Below are 19,185 nucleotides of genomic sequence, written 5' to 3'. Positions count from 1 at the left end.
GTACACACAGGAGGGCGAAATTAAGGATGGACAGGCAATCTTAATTCTGGCTTTTCCTAATTTTTTCATTGCTTGATTTGCAACCTTAAAATGTTCTTTTAACTTTTTTTCATGTAATTTAATGAAACTTTTCATAGGCAGAAAAGTAAATTTTTGTGAGATCCCTTGTTTAAAAAATATTAGCATAACACCAGTGACTGCATGAGCACCAGAAGGGGACATCCCTATTATAAATTACTTATAAATGTACTAGTCTGACCAGTTCTGCCTTACCTTTCCCCATAGACAAGTGGGTCTCAGGTGCCCAAATTCCTGTTCACTGACTGTATCACCTGTGTGACACTGACATGGCTGTTTGTTTCACAGCACCCTGAATCTCTACAAGGGGTCTTGGAGCAATTTTCAGTGCAGGGCTAGACATCTGTCTGGCTATTTGTAAGTGTGTGACTTGGGCGTTGTTACTGACTGTGGTGATTCTTGCAGCACTTTGGACTTATATAAGGAATATCAGGAAGAAGCATATGCAGTTTCTCTTCATCCCACTGGCCTTTACGTTTTGGTTGGATTTTCTGACAGACTACGGCTTATGAACCTGCTAATTGATGACATCCGTACTTTTAAGGACTTCACTGTGAGAGGGTGCAGAGAGGTGAGGAGCAACACAGAAGCTGGGATCAGGGGAGCTTGGGAAGTGGGGTGAATGACATGGTGAGGAACAATGTGGGAGTTGAGTTGGGAGAGGAGAACAATAGTGTGAATGCTGAGATATGAGAATCTGAGGAAGGAATCCTGAGTGAAAAGGGCATAATGGGGGCTTGGGACCTGGGAGTCACCCGAGAGGTGAGAAGCAGTGTGGAAGTGGAATTTGCAGGAGAAAGGGGCATCAGACCCATGGAGTAGCTAAGAAGAGGGTCCTAGGAGATGAGGAAGCATCCTGAAAAATGATGTCCATACATGGAGATTTCTTCTTGCATTACCTTCAAACACTGGTGACTGTATTGCAACTTCAGTAAGAGACTGGGTGTTGTGGGTTTCCTTCTGCGTTTCCATCATACATTCTGTAATAGTCGTGTGTGCTCTCTCACTTTCTCTCTCCAGTGCACCTTCAGTAATGGGGGTCATCTTTTCGCTGCAGTTAATGGAAATGTGATTCATATTTACTCCACCACCAGCTTTGAGAATGTTAATAATCTGAAAGGACACAATGGGAAGGTCAGTGTGCAATGCCTACTACAGCAGTGGCTAAAGGAGAACTAGTAGATATAATTTATTAGAAGTTTCAAAAAGCCTGTATCCAAGTCTCTCACCTGGGGCTATTAAGGAAACTTAGTATTCATGGGGGAGAGGTAAAGAACTGTAATGGATCAAAGATTGGCTAACAGTCAGGAAGCAGAGATACAAAGAAATGGTAAATTTTCATCATGGCAGAAAGCTGGCAGCAGGTGCCACAAGGTTCTGTTCTACAGCCAGTGCTTAATATTTATTAATGACCTGAAAAATATGGATATTTTTACAAAAATTTCATTAAAAGATTGGTTCTTCTTGTCCATGCCATGTTAGGTGTGTGTGTGCCATGTGCACCATTGCCAGAGTTTTTTCCCCCAGTGGTATCCGTCAGGCTGGCTCTAGCACCTCTGGTGCTGCGTGCTTATGTGCCGGTATAAGGGGCGCCACCAGCCACTTACCCTCTCAGTTCCTTTTTACTGTCTGTGACAGTTGCTGGAACAACCCCTCTTACTTCAGCAAGGCATCTTCCCAGTGGTTTTTGGATTCTGATTCATAGTTTATTAGTTTAAGTATAGTTTTAGCATATATAGATAGTGTAATTAGTGTGAATAGGTAGTCCCTATCGTCGAGGGACTTTTTTCACCCCAGCAACTGGGCATGCCGCGGTCCCCGGGCTTCAAACATTGTGCCTTCTGCAGAAAACCTATGCCCATGAGCAACCCACACTCCAGCCGCTTGAAGTGCTTGTGAGAAACTCATGTGAGGGACATGTGCCACATTTGTCAGGACTTTAGATCCCGCACAGAAAAGGTTAGAGAAATAAAACTGAAAGCTATCCTAATGGAAGCCACTCTAAGACCAGCCTCAGAGCCAAGCCACTCCAATTCTGCAACAAGCACTTTGGCCTTGGTGTGAAGCACTTCTTCGGTACCACACTCTTCCTGGCACTGTTTACCATCTCCAGTGCTGAAGAAGAAGCACAAAAAGCAGTGCACCATCAGAGGGCACTCACCAGTGCAGAAGAAGGACAAGCATGGGGAAGGCAGCAGAGTTCAGCTCACATCGTGGCACCGTCAAATCCGCCCAGAACATTTTGTCTGGTGCCAGACCCTCCACCAACACCCAGAAGCCACGGTGGCACCAGCAGTCTGACAGTTCCATTGACCACAGAGGCCTTTGCAGTGGCAAGGGACTTACTTTCTCTCCTGGTTTCCCCAACTCCAGTGGGACAGCTGCTGGCTCTGATGTCTGTGAGCTGGAAGTAGCATGGAGTTTCGAGCTTCTTCACAGCACCAGGCCTCCCAGGACCTTTTAGGGGCAAGCTGACCCTGATACCATTGTCGTGATCATCTCCAGTCTGCTGATGGTCCCGACGCCCAGTACTTAATGGAGACAGAGAGGGGTACTACTCCATCGTGGTGACCGAAGGAGAACTTTTTTTCTGAGGCTAAGGGGAACCCTATATTGAGCCTCAGGGCCATCACCAGTATCCAGTCTATGTGCAGCCAGACCTCGGTGGGGGTCCCGCCCCCAGCACTTAGCCAATGGGTCATGGCTCACGGTAGCCTATGCAGTGGCCATTCTGGAACCCTGGGAGGTTTCCCCTGGTACCGAGTCCTCCCTCCTATCAATCATACCTGTTGGTTTCTGAGAGTCATGGTCCACCCAATTACAACAGCCCAAGTTTGCCTCAAGCTACTGGGGCACATGGCTGCATGCATTTATGTGATTCGGCATGCAAGGCTGCATCTCAGGCCCCTCCAGATGTGACTAGCATGAGTGTGTTCCATGAACAGACACCACTTGGATTCAGTGCTCACCATTCCAACCCGGTCCACACTTCCCTGGACTGGTGGAAGGACCTAAGGTTGGTAATGATGGGGGTACCCTTTGTGGCCCCTCAGCCATCATTGTCTCTATTTCGGACACATCAGACCTAGGTTGGGGAGCCCACCTCAACAGCTTATGGTCCCAGTGTTACCTGCACAGACTAGGGCACCACATCTTTACCCTATTGTGGGCTTGTGGTTAGATGTTTGGCTGCATGTGTGTGTTCTTCCTGTGTGTTGTTCCAGCTCTGTGCAGATAGTTGGCACAGCAGACGTCGAGCGAACCGCCCAATGACTACAAGATTCATTAAGGTACGAAGGTACCAGTCCAGGTTTATTGTCGATTAAGCATGGTTCTAGTATCCCGCAGACTCTGTCATACCACTAATACATGTATGCCCATAACAATGGACCAGCTCAGTAAAAGATGGTACTTTCCATTCTTCCCTAGGCTAGACAAAGAAACTCCCTCTGAGATACATCTTTATACCCTGATACAAACAAGTTGCATACTGCTCCTCTAACATAGTTAGTTACTACCCCCTGACATGGCTAGTTATCACCCATCACCTTCACAGAATCATAGAATATCAGGGTTGGAAGGAACCTCAGGAGGTCATCTAGTCCAGCCCCCTGCTCAAAGCAGGACCAATCCACAACTAAATCATTTGTCAAGCCTGACCTTAAAAACCTCGAAGTAAGGAGATTCCACCACTTCCCTAGGTAACCCATTCCAGTGCTTCGCCACCCTCCTAGTGAAAAAGCTTTTCCTAATATCCAACCTAAACCTCCCCCACTGCAACTTGAGACCATTACTCCATGTTCTGTCATCTGGTACCACTGAGAACAGTCTAGATCCATCCTCTTTGGAACCCCGTTTCAGGTAGTTGAAAGCAGCTATCAAATCCCCCTCATTCTTCTCTTCTGCAGACTAAATAATCCCAGTTCCCTCAGCCTCTCCTCATAAGTCATGTTCTCCTGTCCCCTAATCATTTTTGTTGCCCTCCTCTGGACTCTTCCCAATTTTTCTACATCCTTCGTGTATTGTGGGGCCCAAAACTGGACACAATACTCCAGATGAGGCCTCACCAATGCCGAATAGAGGGGAATGGTCACGTCCCTGATACAGCCCAAAATGCGGTTAGCCTTCTTGGCAACAGGGGCACACTGACTCATCCAGCTTCTCATCCACTGTAACCCCAGGTCCTTTTCTGCAGAACTGCTGCCTAGCCACGCAGTCCCTAGTCTATAGTGGTGCATGGGATTCTTCCGTCCTAAGTGCAGGACTCTGCACTTCTCCTTGATGAACCTCATCAGATTTCTTTTGGCCCAATCCTCCAATTTTTCTAGGTCCCTCTGGACCCCATCCCTACCCTTCAGCATATCTACCTCTCCCCCCAGCTTAGTGTCATCTGCGAATTTTCTGAGGATGCAATTCATCCCATCATCAATAAAGATGTTGAACAAAACCAGCCCCAGGACCAACCTCTGGGGCACTCCGCTTGATACCGGCTGCCAATTAGACATCAAGCCATTGATCACTACTTGTTGAGCCCGACAATCTAGCCAGCTTTCTATCCACCTTACAGTCCTTTCGTCGAAGCCATACTTCTTTAACTTGCTAGGAAGAATACCTTGGGAGACTGTGTCAAAAGCTTTGCTAAAGTCAAGATCACATCCACTGCTTTTCCCATAGCCACAGAGCCAGTTATCTCATCATAGAAGGCAATCAGGTTGGTCAGGCATGACTTGCCCTTGATGAATACATGTTGACTGTTCCTGATCACCTTTCTCTCCTCCAAGTGCTTCAAAATGGATTCTTGGAGGACTTGCTCCATGATTTTGCTGGGGACTGAAGTGAGGCTGACCTGTAGTTCCCCGGATTCTCTTTCTTCCCTTTTTTAAAGATGGGCACTATATTTGCCTTTTTTCAATTGTCAGGGACCTCCCCTGGTCACCACATATTTTCAAAGATAATGGCCAATGGCTCTGCAATCACATCAGCCAACTCCCTCAGCACCCTTGGATGCATTAGATCTGGACCTATGGGCTTGTGCATGTCCAGCTTTTCTAAATAGTCCTTAACCTGTTCTTTCACCACTGAGGGCTGCTCACCTCCTCCCCATACTGTGTTGCCCAGTGCAGCAGTCTGGGAGCTGACCTTGTCTGTGAAGACCGAGGCAAAAAAAGCATCAGTATTTAAGCTTTTTCCACATCATCTGTCACTAGGTTGCCTCCCCCATTCAGTAAGTAGTTATGTTGTGGTTATATTCCTGGAAAATACTACTTTAAGTGAAACGATGTTAAGCGAATCCAATTTCCCCATAAGAATTAATGTAAATATGGGGGGGGTTAGGAAACAATTTAATACGGTATACGGCAATGATGATTGTGAAGCTTGTTTGGGGTGGCGGAGTCAGAGGGTGGAAAAGGATGGGATATTTCCCAGGGAATGCCTTACTGCTAAATGAACTAGCACTCAGTTGAGCCCTCAATGGTTAACATGTTGTTAATGCAACCTCATGCTCTACAAGGCAGCACAAATGGTGGGAGGAGACACAGCATGGCAGAGAGAGACAGAGACACACGCCCTCTGTGTGTGAGTGTGTGAGAGGGAGAGAGAGAGAGAGAGGCGTTTTTCACCTTTAAGTACACTGACCCCACTCTAAGTACACTGCCTTTTTAAGTAGATCAGGAAGTTCAGACAGCAGCTGCTACCAGCAAGTTTTGTGTCCCACCCTGCTCTGTGGAATGGGGTAAAGGGGCGGGGGGGAAGAGACAAGACACCCTGACATCAGCATCCCGACCCCCGCACAGCAAGCAGGAGGCTCCCGATAGCAGCTGCAAGGCAGAGGGTAGGAGCAGCACAGGCAGTGGGGGAAGGGACACCTGAACTGCCCAGCAATTGATAGCCTGCTGTGTGGTTGCTGCCCAGTTAACCTAGGGGAGTTGAGAGGGGGGCTGCCGGCCCATCTTGGTTCCAAGCCCCCACCAAGGATCTCCAACTGGCTGCTCTTTCTGCAAGTAGTGGACAAAGCAGGCAGCTGCCAAATAACGTTATAAGGGAGCATTGCGCAACTTTAAACAATCATGTTCTCTAATAAATTCATCAACAACGAAACAACGTTAACCAGGACAACTTAAGTGAGGAGTTACTGTATAGCGAGACAAACTGAAGTATTTCAAATTAAAAAACAGATGAAAGCAATCAATGGTATCTTTTCAACCAAAACTGCTGGTAAATGGTTTTCCCAGACAGAGTGTTTTCTTGCAAATTTCTCTTTGCACATTTTAAGATTTGTCTGACTGTCTGGTCACGGTTGGTGCTATTAGGGCAGAAATGCTTCTTAATCCAATATTATATGGTTTTGATGCAGTTTAGCTGGAACATGACTCCCTGCTTCTTAACTCATGGCTTCTGCTCTCCTACTATGGCTGCTGCTTCTTACTGCGGGACGACCTTGGCCTATAGAACTATCCCTGCACATAAACATCAGAGAACTCAGTGTTGTCTGCTTAGCCTGCTAAGTGATCCTTTCCCCGATCTCTGGCAAGGTGGTGCAAGTCCTGACAGACAATACCGTGGCTATGTTCTATATCAACAAGCAGGGAAGAGCTTGATCCTCTACCCTGTATCAGGAGGCCATTCGTCTATAATATTTCTGCGTTAAGCACTCCATACACCTTGAGGTATCACATCTTCCCAGAGCCCAGAATGCATTGGCGGATCACCTCAGCAGGACCTTTTCCTCCCACCAAAAGTGGTCCCTTCACCAGAAATCATCAGGTTCATCTTCCAAAGCTGGGGATCTCCCCAGCCTTCTCTACTATGCCTTCCTGCTCCCATGGACAGGGCTGCTGCTCTACGCTTTTCCCCTAGTCCCTCTGGTTCACAAGGTCCTTCTGAAAATCAAGCAGGACAAGGCAAGAGTTATTCTCATAGCCCTAGCATGGCCACATCAACACCAGTTTGGCAAGCTGCTGGATCTATCAATAGCAATCCCACTCCTGCTTCCGTTCTGTCTGGACCTGATCTCAGAAGACCATGGCGGTTGCTTCACCCAAACCTTGCCTCCCTTCACATAACTGTGTGGATGTTGCATGGCTGAATCTGGAGGAGCAGGCCTGTTAGGAGCAAGTTCTCCAGATCTTGATAGGTAGTAGAAATCCGTCCACTAGGGCTACCTACCTTGCCAAATGGAAACGCTTCTCAATTTGGGCATGACATAGAGGTCTCTCTCCGATCCGGTCTTCTCTTCAGGTTGTCTTGGACTACTTAAGAACATAAGAACGGCCATACTGGGTCAGACCAAAGGTCCATCTAGCCCAGTATACTGCCAGGTGCCCCAGAGGGAATGAATAGAATAGGTAATCATCAAGTGATCCATCCTCTGTCACCCATTCCCAGCTTCTGGCAAAGAGGCTAGGGACACCATCCCTGCCCATCCTGGCTAATAGCCATTACTTCCTCCATCTAAAGCAGCAAGGTCTGGCCCTTGCGTCTATCAAGGTGCACTTGGCAGTAATCTTGGCCTTCTACCCACTGGTGAATGGCAGGTCAATGTTCTCTCACAAGATGGCAGTCCGGTTTCTCAAGGTACTGGAGAGACTCTATCCTCAGGTCCTCCCTCCATGTGACTTAAACCTGGTTCTGTCAAGGTTCATGGGCCATCCCTGTGAACCCCTAGCATTGCGCCCTCTAATTCTCCTCTCTTGGAAAGTTGTCTTCCTGGTGATGATCACCTCAGCCAGAAGGGTTTCTGAAATCAGGGCCCTTATGTCAGAACCATTGTACACAGTGTTCTTCAAGGACAAGATCGAGCTGCACCCTACCTGGCTTTCCTGCGAAAGATGGTTTCAAAATTCCATAGCAATCAGGCTGTTTTCCTGACAGTCTTCTTCCCAAAGCCTCACAAACTCTGAGGAGCAGCAGCTACGCTCACTGGACATTAGGCATGCCCGCACCTTCTGTATTGAAAGGACTAAACCCTTTCACAAATCCACATATCTCTTTGTAGCAGTAAAGATGAAATGTCTTCCAGAGGATCTTGTCCTGGATAACTGCCTCTGGCCATCCTAACCGCTCACTCCACAAAAGCTAAGGTCTCTTCAGCGGCATTCCTTCCACAAGTCCCAGACCAGAACAATTGCAGGGCAGCAACTTGGTCATCGGTGCATACCTTTGCATCCCACTACACCATCACCCCACAGGCCGGAGACGACGCCAGGTTCGGAAGAGCAGTGTTAGAATCAGCATGTCCATGAACTCTGATTCCACCTCCTGAGGTACTACTTGTGAGTCACCTAATGTGGAATGGACATGACCAAGCACTCGAAAAAGAAAAAATGGTTACTGACCATAATTGTTGTTCTTTGAGATGTGTTGCTCATGTCCATTCCACGACCCACCCTCTTGCCCCTCTGTCAGAGTGGACCAACAAGAAGGAACTGAGAAGGTGCATAGCTGGTGACACTCCTTATACCAGAACCTGAGTGCACTGCACCAGAGGGTGCTAAAGCCAGCTCAATGGATATCACTGAGAGAAACATCTCCAGCAACAGTGGACACAGCGCACACACACCTAATGTGGCATGGACATGAGCAAGAACAACAGTTACGGTCAGTAACCCTTTTTTATATTATTTATTCTAATATTTCTGTAGTTCATTGCTGTAGTGCAAATATCTTCAGTGCACTGATGTGATCATTTCTTCTCACTAGGTAAGAGCTCAATCACTGTTAGCCAACTTGTATAATGTATATGAATAGTCTCAGGTTGTTCTGAAGGGTAACAGTTGGTAATGGTTGTGGAATAACAGGTGAAAGAACCTGGAGATATGTTACAGGCTCACTAATATGATTAGCATTTTAACATTTTCTATCAGTGTGATTAATTCTGTAAGTAATTCTTATACATTTTCAAAAAACAAAAACAAAAGAAAAAAATAAAGCAAAAACACAAAAGAAAGGACAAATTTAATTACAAAACATTTGGTTGTTTAAAAAGAGCAAAAGCTATATTAGAAGCATGGCTGTGACATATAAAACAGGGATTACTGTAAACAGAACCATGTCTAGAAGGGGTTCACCAGATAAAATGGTCAGATTTAACAAGACACAAGCTCCCTTCCAGGGCTCAGAGTCACGAAGTGTGGGTCTGATTGGTTTGTTTCCACTCTTACCAGGTGCGCTCAGTCATATGGAGTGCAGATGACAATAAGTTGATTTCCTGTGGCACAGATGGTGCAGTGTACGAGTGGAGCTTGTTGACTGGTAAGAGGGAGTCAGAGTGTGTGCTCAAGTCCTGCATCTACAGCGGTGTTGCCATCTCTCCTGATGCCAAAATCATCTTTGCTGTTGGATCTGACCAAACGCTCAAGGAAATTTCGGATTCTTTGGTGAGCCAGCTAACATACATACCGGTGACTTCACTAGGTCCTGACAGGCAGCTTAACGGATGGCTATTACCCAGGGAAAGCACCGGTGTTTTCCTCTCCCTACCTCCTATTTTCCAGTTTAGGCAAATAGGAAGAACCTTGTCTTTGTATGCATCCACTGACACCTCCTACCACCTGAAATGTTATGTTGTTATTTATCTATGTTCTTATACTGTGCCCTTCACCGTGATACCTGAGCATTTGTTGCTATTTCATTTCAATTTATGATACTTCCAGCAATTTTTCAATGCATTTGACAAATTAACTTTTTGAGCTACATTATCAAAAGCTTTACTAAAATTCAAATATATCTTATCTATTGCAGTTTCCATTGTCCACAGCTTTTCTTTACAGAAGCAGTTAAATGTGTGTAACAAGTGTTTAAAATTTTCAAAAGCACCAAAGTCTCATCTTGAAAAGTTACTTAGATACTTTTGAAAATTGTACAAAGATCTATTTATAAAACCTATGTGACACTGCGTCCCATATTCTTCCTAGATATATTGTGTGGCAAATTGCTGGCACTACTTTGATGGGTCTCGTGCTTTCTCTTCTTGGGGAGGGTTCAGGGCACCGTTTCTCGCCCCTGAACTGGGGTATTAACTGCCCCACTAGTGTCCTAGAGGAGGGGAGTGGAGAGGAAGGGACCCAGGCCCGCCCTCTACTCCGGGTCCCAGCCCAGGGGCCCTAGGGATAGCAGTAAACCGCTTGAACTAGTGGTTCCTTCCCCTGGGCTACTTCCCTCTCCTGCCCTTCAGTTTGTGGGGCTTCATGCCCTCCCTCTGCACAAACCAGGTGTCCCTTTACCTAGGGTCTTAGTTTTAGCCCACCGCAGCACTTCTCCAAACTCTCCTCTGCTTCCCCCCAAACCGCTCTCTACTCCAACACCAATCCACTCTGCTTCAACTCCTTCCCTTGTCTGATTGAAGCAGGGGGGTTTTATAAGGTGACTGGCTTCAGGTGCTCTAATTGACTTCAGATGCTTTAATTGGCTTCAGGTGCTTTAATTAATATATAGGAAACTTTCTTCCCTCTACAGGGAATAAGGCTCCCTTCTAACACTCTCCTGCTGCCCTCTGGCCATGCTATATCATATATCCCCTCCCCCCCCCTCCCCCCCCCCCCCAACACCATGGGGTTGGGCTACTTGGGATGAGAGGCAGTGCTGTTGTGATAGGCCATCAGCATTGCCATGTTGGCTTCCAGCCCATGCTATACCCGGAAATGGAAGGCTTGCAGGGATAGGAACCATCTAGTCACTCTTGTGTTCTTCTCCTTGTTTCTGTGCATCCACTGGTCTGTCATAAGGATAAACCCCAGTAGGTAGTAGCAGAGAATCTCCATAGCCCATTTTACCGCCAGACATTCCTTTTCAACGACGGTATACTTTTGTTCCCTGGGGAGGAGTTTCTGGCTGAGATACAAGATCGGGTGTTCCTCCTCCCCTACTACCTGCGAAAGGACAGCTCCTAGCCCTACCTCCGAGGCATCTATTTGTAGGATGAATTCCTTCTCGAAGGCTGGGGCTATGAGTACTGGATGGCAGCAAAGGGCTGTCCTTAAATGTGCAAATGCTCCTTCTGCCACATCAGTCCACTTTACTATCTCGGGGCCTCGAGTCTTTATCAAATCCGTCAATGGCCCTGCTCTTGTGGCGAAATGAGGGATGAATCTCCAATAGTATCCTACTATCCCTAGAAATGCTCTGACCTGATTTTTGCAGACTGGTCGAGGCCAACCTTGTATTGCCTCTACTTTGTTCCACTGGGGTTTCACCAAACCTCTCCCTACTACATACCCGAGGTATCTGGCGTCAGCTAGTCCTGTCACATTTGAGAGGGTTGGCAGTGAGGCCGGCCTTCCGCAAGACGTCTAGCACCACTTCTACTTTTCCGAGGTGCATTTCCCAGTCAGGGCTATGGATGACTATGTCATCTAGATAGGCGGCGGCATACTTGGCATGGGGTCGCAGCAATTTGTCCATAAGTTGTTGGAATGTTGCAGGGGCCCCATGGAGTCCGAAAGGGAGGACAGTGTATTGGAACAGGCCATCGGGTGTAGAGAAGGCAGTCTTTTCCTTGGCATTCTCGGCCAGTGGAATTTGCCAATATCCTTTGGTCAGTTCTAGAGTGGTTAGATATCGGGCCTTGACTAACTGATCAACTAGCTCGTCAACGCATGGTATCAGATAGGCATCGAATTGGGATACTTCACTCAACTTCTGGAAGTCGCTGCAAAACCTCAGAGTGCCATCAGGCTTGGGAACTAGGAGTATAGGGCTGGATCACTGGCTGTGGGATTCTTCAATAACCCCGAGTTCCAACATCTTCTTCACTTTTGTCCTAATTTCTTCCTTTTAGCTTCCGGTATTCAGTATGGTCTTATCGGCACCCTTACTCCAGGACTGGTGACAATATGATGTTGGACCAGTGTTGTACGGCCCAACTGTACAGAACACGTCCTGGTTCCGTTGGATTGTATCAATGACCTCTGTTCATTGTTCTGGAGTTAACTCAGAAGATATCTTCACCTGCCCCTGTGGGTCGTCTGTCTGTGGTGGAGCTCCCCAAATGACCAGTCATGCCAGGGCTTCAGTAAGTTGATGTGGTAAATTTGCTCTGGCCTTCGGCAGTCTGGTTGTCTGACCTTATAGTCCAGCTCCCCAGTGGCTTCCACTGTCTCATATGGTCCATGCCAGCTGGCTAGGAGTTTGCTTTCTTCTGTCGGTACTAGGACCATTACCTGTTCCCCCAGCTGAAATCTCTGTACTTTCGCCTGACAATTGTAATATGTCCTCTGGGCCTCTAGTGCTTTTTCCAAATGTTCTCGTACTATAGGGATTACTCGAGTTATTCGCTCTCTCATCTGTGTCATGTGCTCAGTGACATTCTTTCCTGGGTTGGGTTGTTCTTCCCAATCTTCTTTGGCAATATCTAATACTCCACATGGGTGGCGTCCGTATAGTAGTTCAAAGAGGGAGAAACCAGTGGATGTCTGGGGGACTTCCCATTTAGCAAACATTAGATACGGTAGAAGGGTATCCCAGTCTTTTCTGTCCTGTGCTATTACCTTCCGGATTATACTTTTAAGGGTACGGTTAAACCGCTCGACCAGTCCATCTGTTTGTGGATGGTAGACTGAGGTCCATATGGCCTGGATGCAGAGTAGGGTACATACATCTTTCATTAATTTTGACATGAACGGGATTCCTTGGTCTGTCAGGATCTCCTAAGGGATGCCCACTCTGGCAAAAATGTGAAGTAGTTCTTTTGCTATTGCCTTGGATGTGAGGTTTCTTAAAGCAATGGCTTCTGGATACTGTGTGGCGTAGTCAAGGATGACTAGTACATTTCAGTGGCCCCATGCCGATCTTTCCATTGGACCCACTATGTCCATTGCTATCCTCAAAACGGACTTCAATAATAGGCAAAGCTACTAATGGGGCCCACAAGTGAGGTCGGGGGCTATGCAACTGGCATTCAGGGCAGGAGGCACAATAGTGCTGGACCTCTGCATGTAATCCTGGCCAATAAAACCATCTTAGGACTCTATTCAGTGTCTTGTCTACTCCTAGATGTCCCCCAAATAGATGACTGTGAGCTAACTCCAGTACTGCTCTTGTGTGTTTCCATGGGACTAAGAGTTGCTCTACTTCTTCCCCTCGTATTTGCGCTATCCTGTACAACAGATTGCGTTTGAGCACATAATATGGCCTTGGGCCTTTGGTCTTTCCTTCCACGGGTATGCCATTTACTTCCGCTATCTCCTCCCTCACATTCGAATGTAGCAGGTCATTGGCTTGGTCCTGCCCGAAATTCTCACGTGCGGTACCAATCTGACCTAATTCCAGGGGCTCTGTTTCTACTCCGCCCCCCTGGGTTGCCCCTACTTGGGCTAGGAACTGCCTCCGAGTCCTCACTGGTCTGAATTATCTCCTGGCCTCTTGAGTGGGTTCGCCTACCAACAAGGGAGGTTTTCTGGTTCTCTGCTAGAATCCTGGTCCCTAATCTTTTATCTGTCCTCCTTTCCCGCCTAGACTTCTGGGGTTTTTCAGGGGATGATTCATAGATTCATAGATACTAAGGTCAGAAGGGACCATTCTGATCATCTAGTCCAACCTCCTGCACAGCGCAGGCCACAGAATCTCACCCACCCACTCCTATGAAAAACCTCACCCATGTCTGAGCTATTGAAGTCCTTAAATCATGGTTCAAAGACTTCAAGGAGCAGAGAAGCCTCCCTCAAGTCAACCATGCCCCATGCTACAGAGGAAGGCGAAAAACCTCCAGGGCCTCTCCAATCTGCCCTGGAGGAAAATTCCTTCCCGACCCCAAATATGGCAATCAGCTAAACCCTGAGCATCTGGGCAAGATTCACCAGCCAGATACCCAGGAAAGAATTTTCTATAGTAACTCAGATCCCATCCATCAAATATCCCATCTCAGGGGATTTGGCCTATTTACCCTGAATATTTAAAGATCAATTACTTACCAAAATCCCATTATCCCATCATACCATCTCCTCCATAAACTTATCGAGTAGAATCTTAAAACCAGATAGATCTTTTGCCCCCACTGCTTCCCTTGGAAGGTTATTCCAAAACTTCACTCCTCTGATGGTTAAAAACCTTCGTCTGATTTCAAGTCTAAACTTCCTGGTGGCAAGTTTATACCCATTTATTCTTGTGTCCACATTGGTGCTGAGCTGAAATAATTCCTCTCCCTCTCCTGTATTTATCCCTCTGATATATTTATAGAGAGCAATCATATCTCCCCTCAACCTTCTTTTAGTTAGGCTAAACAAGCCAAGCTCCTTAAGTCTCCTTTCATAAGACAAGTTTTCCATTCCTCGGATCATCCTAGTAGCCCTTCTCTGTACCTGCTCCAGTTTGAATTCATCCTTTTTAAACATGGGAGACCAGAACTGCACACAGTATTCTAGGTGAGGTCTCACCAGTGCCTTGTATAACGGTACTAAAACCTCCTTATCCCTACTGGAAATGCCTCTCCTGATGCATCCCAAAACCGCATTAGCTTTTTTCACAGCCATATCACATTGGCAGCTCATAGTCATCCTATGATCAACCAATACTCCAAGGTCCTTCTCCTCTTCCGTTACTTCTAATTGATGCGTCCCCAACTTATAACTAAAATTCTTGTTATTAATCCCTAAATGCATAACCTTACACTTCTCACTATTAAATTTCATCCTATTACTATTACTCCAGTTTACAAGGTCATCCAGATCCTCCAGTATAATATCCCGATCCTTCTCCGAATTGGCAATACCTCCCAGCTTTGTATCATCTGCAAACTTTATTAGCACTCTCCCACTTTTTGTTCCAAGGTCAGTAATAAAAAGATTAAATAAGATTGGTCCCAAAACCTATCCCTGAGGAACTCCACTGGTAACCTCCCTCCAACCTGACAGTTCACCTTTCAGTAGGACCCATTGCAGTCTCCCCTTTAACCAATTCCTTATCCACCTTTTGATGTTCATATTGATCCCCATCTTCTCCAATTTAACTTATAATTCCCCATGTGGCACGGTATCAAATGCCTTACTGAAATCTAGGTAAATTAGATCCACTGCATTTCCTTTATCCAAAAAATCTGTTACAACAGGGGTTTTTCAGGGGATGAGAATAACTCTGGGGCAAATTCAGCAAACATTGAGGTGAGACTATCTGTAGGTGCCTCCGTCTCAGCCCAGGGGTTGCTACCTTCCCCTGGCTCTATTGGGGGAAGTAAGCTCTCAAAACCAGGGAAGTCCCTACCAATTAAGACAGGGTAGGGGAGCCTAGCGACCACCCCTGCAGTCACCTTGGTAGTATTCCCCTGGATCTCAATCCGTACCCAGATTGCGGGGTAGAAATTTATGGTGCCATGAACGCACGTTACCACTGTGGTTTTGGCGCAGGTTAGTTGGTGTTGCCCCACCAACTTCCCCGAGACCAGCGTGACAGCATTCCCGGAATCTACTGATGCTATGGTTTCATTGTTTCATGTTCTCTGTGTGTGTATATCAATCTTCCCTCTGTATTTTCCACCAAATGCATCCGATGAAGTGAGCTGTAGCTCACGAAAGCTTATGCTCAAATAAATTTTAGTCTCTAAGGTGCCACAAGTACTCCTATTCATTTTTACTGATCTTGTATACCCATGCGAGGTCATTGCGACCCCTACCATGCCGATTAGGCCACATTGCTCCCCATGATCCCCCAGATTACATTGCATAGGCTCTTCCCTGTTGAGGCATTGGGCTGCTATATGCCCCAATTCCCCACACTCATAACACCGCCCCCTTATTCCGGTTGCCGCCCTCTGCCTGGGGCTGTTTGGCCGGCCCCCCCCAGCCCTCTCTTCCCAAACCCCCAGGTTCCTTCTTGGCCTTGGGCCATTCCTTGGTGTCTTTCCTCCCAGTTATGGTTCTCCTGGAGTTCTCGACAGTCCGGGGCATTGGGTTTGGGACTGGCTTCCTGGTTTGCCGTGTCTCACCCCCTGGGGTCTGGAACAGTTTGCGGGCTGCCAGCTGTCTTTCGAGGGAAACCAACTCATCATAGGTGGAGGGGTCATTCTGGCCAACCCAAGCCCGGAGGTCTGGTGGTAGCCCCGTCATACACCGGTCCAGTACCAGGAGCTCCATCATCTTCTCAGAGCTGAGGGCCTCAGGGCTCAGCCATTTCTGGGTCCGGTGGATCTGGTCAAACAACTGCAATTGGGGTGTCTTGTCCTCTGTATACTGCCACTCATGGAACTTCTGGGCTTGCAATGCTGTTGTTACTCCATCTCTGGCCAGGATCTCTGCCTTCAGCTGGGGTAATCTGCTGCAGTCTCGTGGGCCATATCATAGTAGACCTTCTGGGCCTCCCCACACAGAATGGGGCGAGGATACCAGACCACTGATCTCGGGGCCAGGCCTCCCGCAGGGCTGCTCTTTCAAAAGCCAGGAGGTATGCCTCCACATCATCCTCCCATGTCATGTTCTGTAGGCAGTGGCTGGCCCGTATGGTCTGGGTCCCATCGCAGCTCCATAAGGGCCTTAATCTGGTTCATCAGCTCTTGCAGCAGGGCTCGGTCCTGGGCAGCCTGACTCATCAACAGATGATTAGTCTCCTGCTGCATCCAAGTCGCCTCCTGTTGGGAGGTTGTTTGGACCTGGGTAGCCTCCTGCTGGGCTGTGGTGGCTTGTATTAGGGCCTTGACCACGTCATCCATTTTAGGGATGGGAGGGTTTTGGCTAACCCTGGTTTAAGTGCCCAGTGCGGAGATCCCACTGCTAACACCATGTGTGGCAAATTGCCAGCACTACTTTGATGGGTCTTCCACTTTCTCTTCTTGGGGAGGGTTCAGGGCACCGTTTCTCGCCCCTGAACTGGGGTATTAACTGCCCCACTGGTGTCCTAGAGGAGGGGAGTGGAGAGGGAGGGACCCAGGCCCACCCTATACTCTGGGTCCCAGCCCAGGGGCCCTAGGGATAGCGGTAAACTGCTTGAACTAGCAGTTCCTTCCCCTGGGCTACTTCCCTCTCCTGCCCTTCAGCTTGTGGGGCTTCCTGCCCTCCCTCTGCACAAACCAGGTGTCCCTTTACCTAGGGTCTTGGTCTTCTTAGCCCACCACAGCACTTCTCCAAACTCGCCTCTGCTTCCCCCTAAACGGCTCACTACTCCAACATCAATCCACTCTGCTTCAACTCCTTCCCTTGTCTGATTGAAGCAGGGGGGTTTTATCAGGTGACTGGCTTCAGGTGCTCTAATTGGCTTCAGGTGCTTTAATTAATCTATAGGGAATAAGGCTTCCTTCTAACACTCTCCTGCTGCCCTCCAGCCATGCTGTATCAAAATTGTTATGATATGATTATGGCATAACTATGATGTATTTTATTCAAGATACGTTATGTGGGATATCATTTAAAAGGTCATGATTTTCTGAATATGGCTGAATATGATTATCCTATTTGTATGCATGTATCATGTTGGTATCTGAAGTTAGGAATATTGTCTATGCATCTATTACAAATGTGTTTACACCTGGGGAACGCCCAGTGGGCAGAATGCAATCAATCTAGATAGCTGGCTGGGAAGGGCCATTAGGGAGAACAATAGGTTTTAGAAGAAGCTAATCTCCCACTGGGGAGCCTTCTTGAAGATGCTAGAAACAGCCTCCGAATTATGGCTGCTGTAACCCTAGAGGGACATGTGACCAAGTCACCTGGTACTGAACTCCATCTTGGAATACCAGTGTTTTTCCACTGAAAGGTGTGAGAACTAAGCCTGGAGACAAAGGGTTCCTGCCATATGCAAAAGCTATTTGAGGCAGGAGAGTGACATCATCATGGTTCTTCACTGACTCCCTGCCCAAGGAGAATCCTGAAAATACCTGAGGAAGAAGGATTGAACTGGGGGAAGGGCTATACCCAGGCTAGAGGGATTTCTAGCCTGTGAAAGGAATACCTGGGGTTTTAAGCTGCAATCAAGTGCAGTTTGCCCTTTAAGAAGCTCTGCAACCGGCCTAAATCATCATTAGGGTCTTAACAAATTCACAGTCCATTTTGATCAATTTCACGACCATAGGATTTTTTTAAATTGCAAATTTCATTATTTCAGATATTTAAATCTGAAATTTCATGGTGTTGTAATTGTAGGGGTCCTGACCCAAAAAGGAATTGTGGGGGGTCCCGAGGGTATTGTAGAGGGGTTACAGTACTGCTACCCTTACTTCTGCAATGTTGCTGGTGGTGGCGCTGCCTTCAGAGCTGGGCAGCTGAAAAGTGGTGGCTGCTGGCTGGGAGCCCAGCTCTGATGGCAGAGCCGCCTCCAGCAGCAGTGCAGAAGTACTTACTTCTTACTTCTGCGCTGCTGCCTGCAGAGCTGGGCCCTCAGTCAGCAGCTGCCACTCTCCGGCCAAGCAGCTCTGAAGGCAGCAATGCAGAAGTAAAGGTGGCATGATATGGTATTGTGACAGGTTGGATCACAGAAACCCCCTAGGTGTTAATACATACTCTGGGTTAATTAATAAGTAATTAATAAGTGATTTTATTAAGCATAACAAGTAGGATTTAAGTGGTTCCAAGTAATAACAGACAGAACAAAGTGAACTACCAAGCAAAATAAAATAAAATACACAAGTCTATGCCTAATACAGTAAGAAAACTGAATACAGATGAAACCTCACCCTCAGAGATGTTCCAATAAGCTTCTTTCACAGACTGAATACCTTCCTAATCGGGGCACAACCTTTTTGCCTAGTACAGCCCTTGTTCCAGCTCAGGTGGTAGCGAGGGGATTTCTCATGACTGCAGCCCCCTTTTCTGTTTTACCCCCTTATATGTCTTATATGACAAGACGGGAATCCTTTGTCCCTCTCTGGATTCCCACCCCTCCTTCGGAATGGAAAAGCACCATGTTAAAGATGAATTCCAGTTCAGGTGACATGATCACATGTCACTGTAAGACTTCATTACCCACATGCCAGCACACAGGTATACAGGAGGACTTACAAGTAAACAGAGCCATCTACAAAAAAGAAAAGGAGTACTTGTGGCACCTTAGAGACTAACAAATTTATTTGAGCATAAGCTTTCGTGAGCTGAGCTGTAGCTCACGAAAGCTTATGCTCAAATAAATTTGTTAGTCTCTAAGGTGCCCCAAGTACTCCTTTTCTTTTTTGCGAATACAGACTAACACGGCTGC

At 47.1% G+C, this 19,185-nt stretch overlaps 1 protein-coding gene across 6 annotated transcripts in view; it reads left to right on the top strand.

The window, feature by feature from the left end:
* Window positions 1-19,185, top strand: part of CFAP57 (cilia and flagella associated protein 57) — a 146,218-nt gene that overhangs the window by 58,953 nt on the left and 68,080 nt on the right. For all 6 annotated transcript variants that reach the window (XM_038412189.1, XM_043491334.1, XM_043491336.1 and 3 more), the window contains 3 exons: window positions 484-649; window positions 1,099-1,212; window positions 9,243-9,455. In XM_038412189.1, the coding sequence (XP_038268117.1) occupies window positions 484-649; window positions 1,099-1,212; window positions 9,243-9,455 (493 nt within the window). The remainder of the gene's footprint in view (window positions 1-483; window positions 650-1,098; window positions 1,213-9,242; window positions 9,456-19,185) is intronic.

Source organism: Dermochelys coriacea, chromosome 8, assembly GCF_009764565.3.
Source record: "Dermochelys coriacea isolate rDerCor1 chromosome 8, rDerCor1.pri.v4, whole genome shotgun sequence".
Classification (NCBI taxonomy): domain Eukaryota; kingdom Metazoa; phylum Chordata; order Testudines; family Dermochelyidae; genus Dermochelys; species Dermochelys coriacea.
Note: the sequence above shows the minus strand (reverse complement) of the source record. Positions and strands in the feature narration are given on the sequence as shown.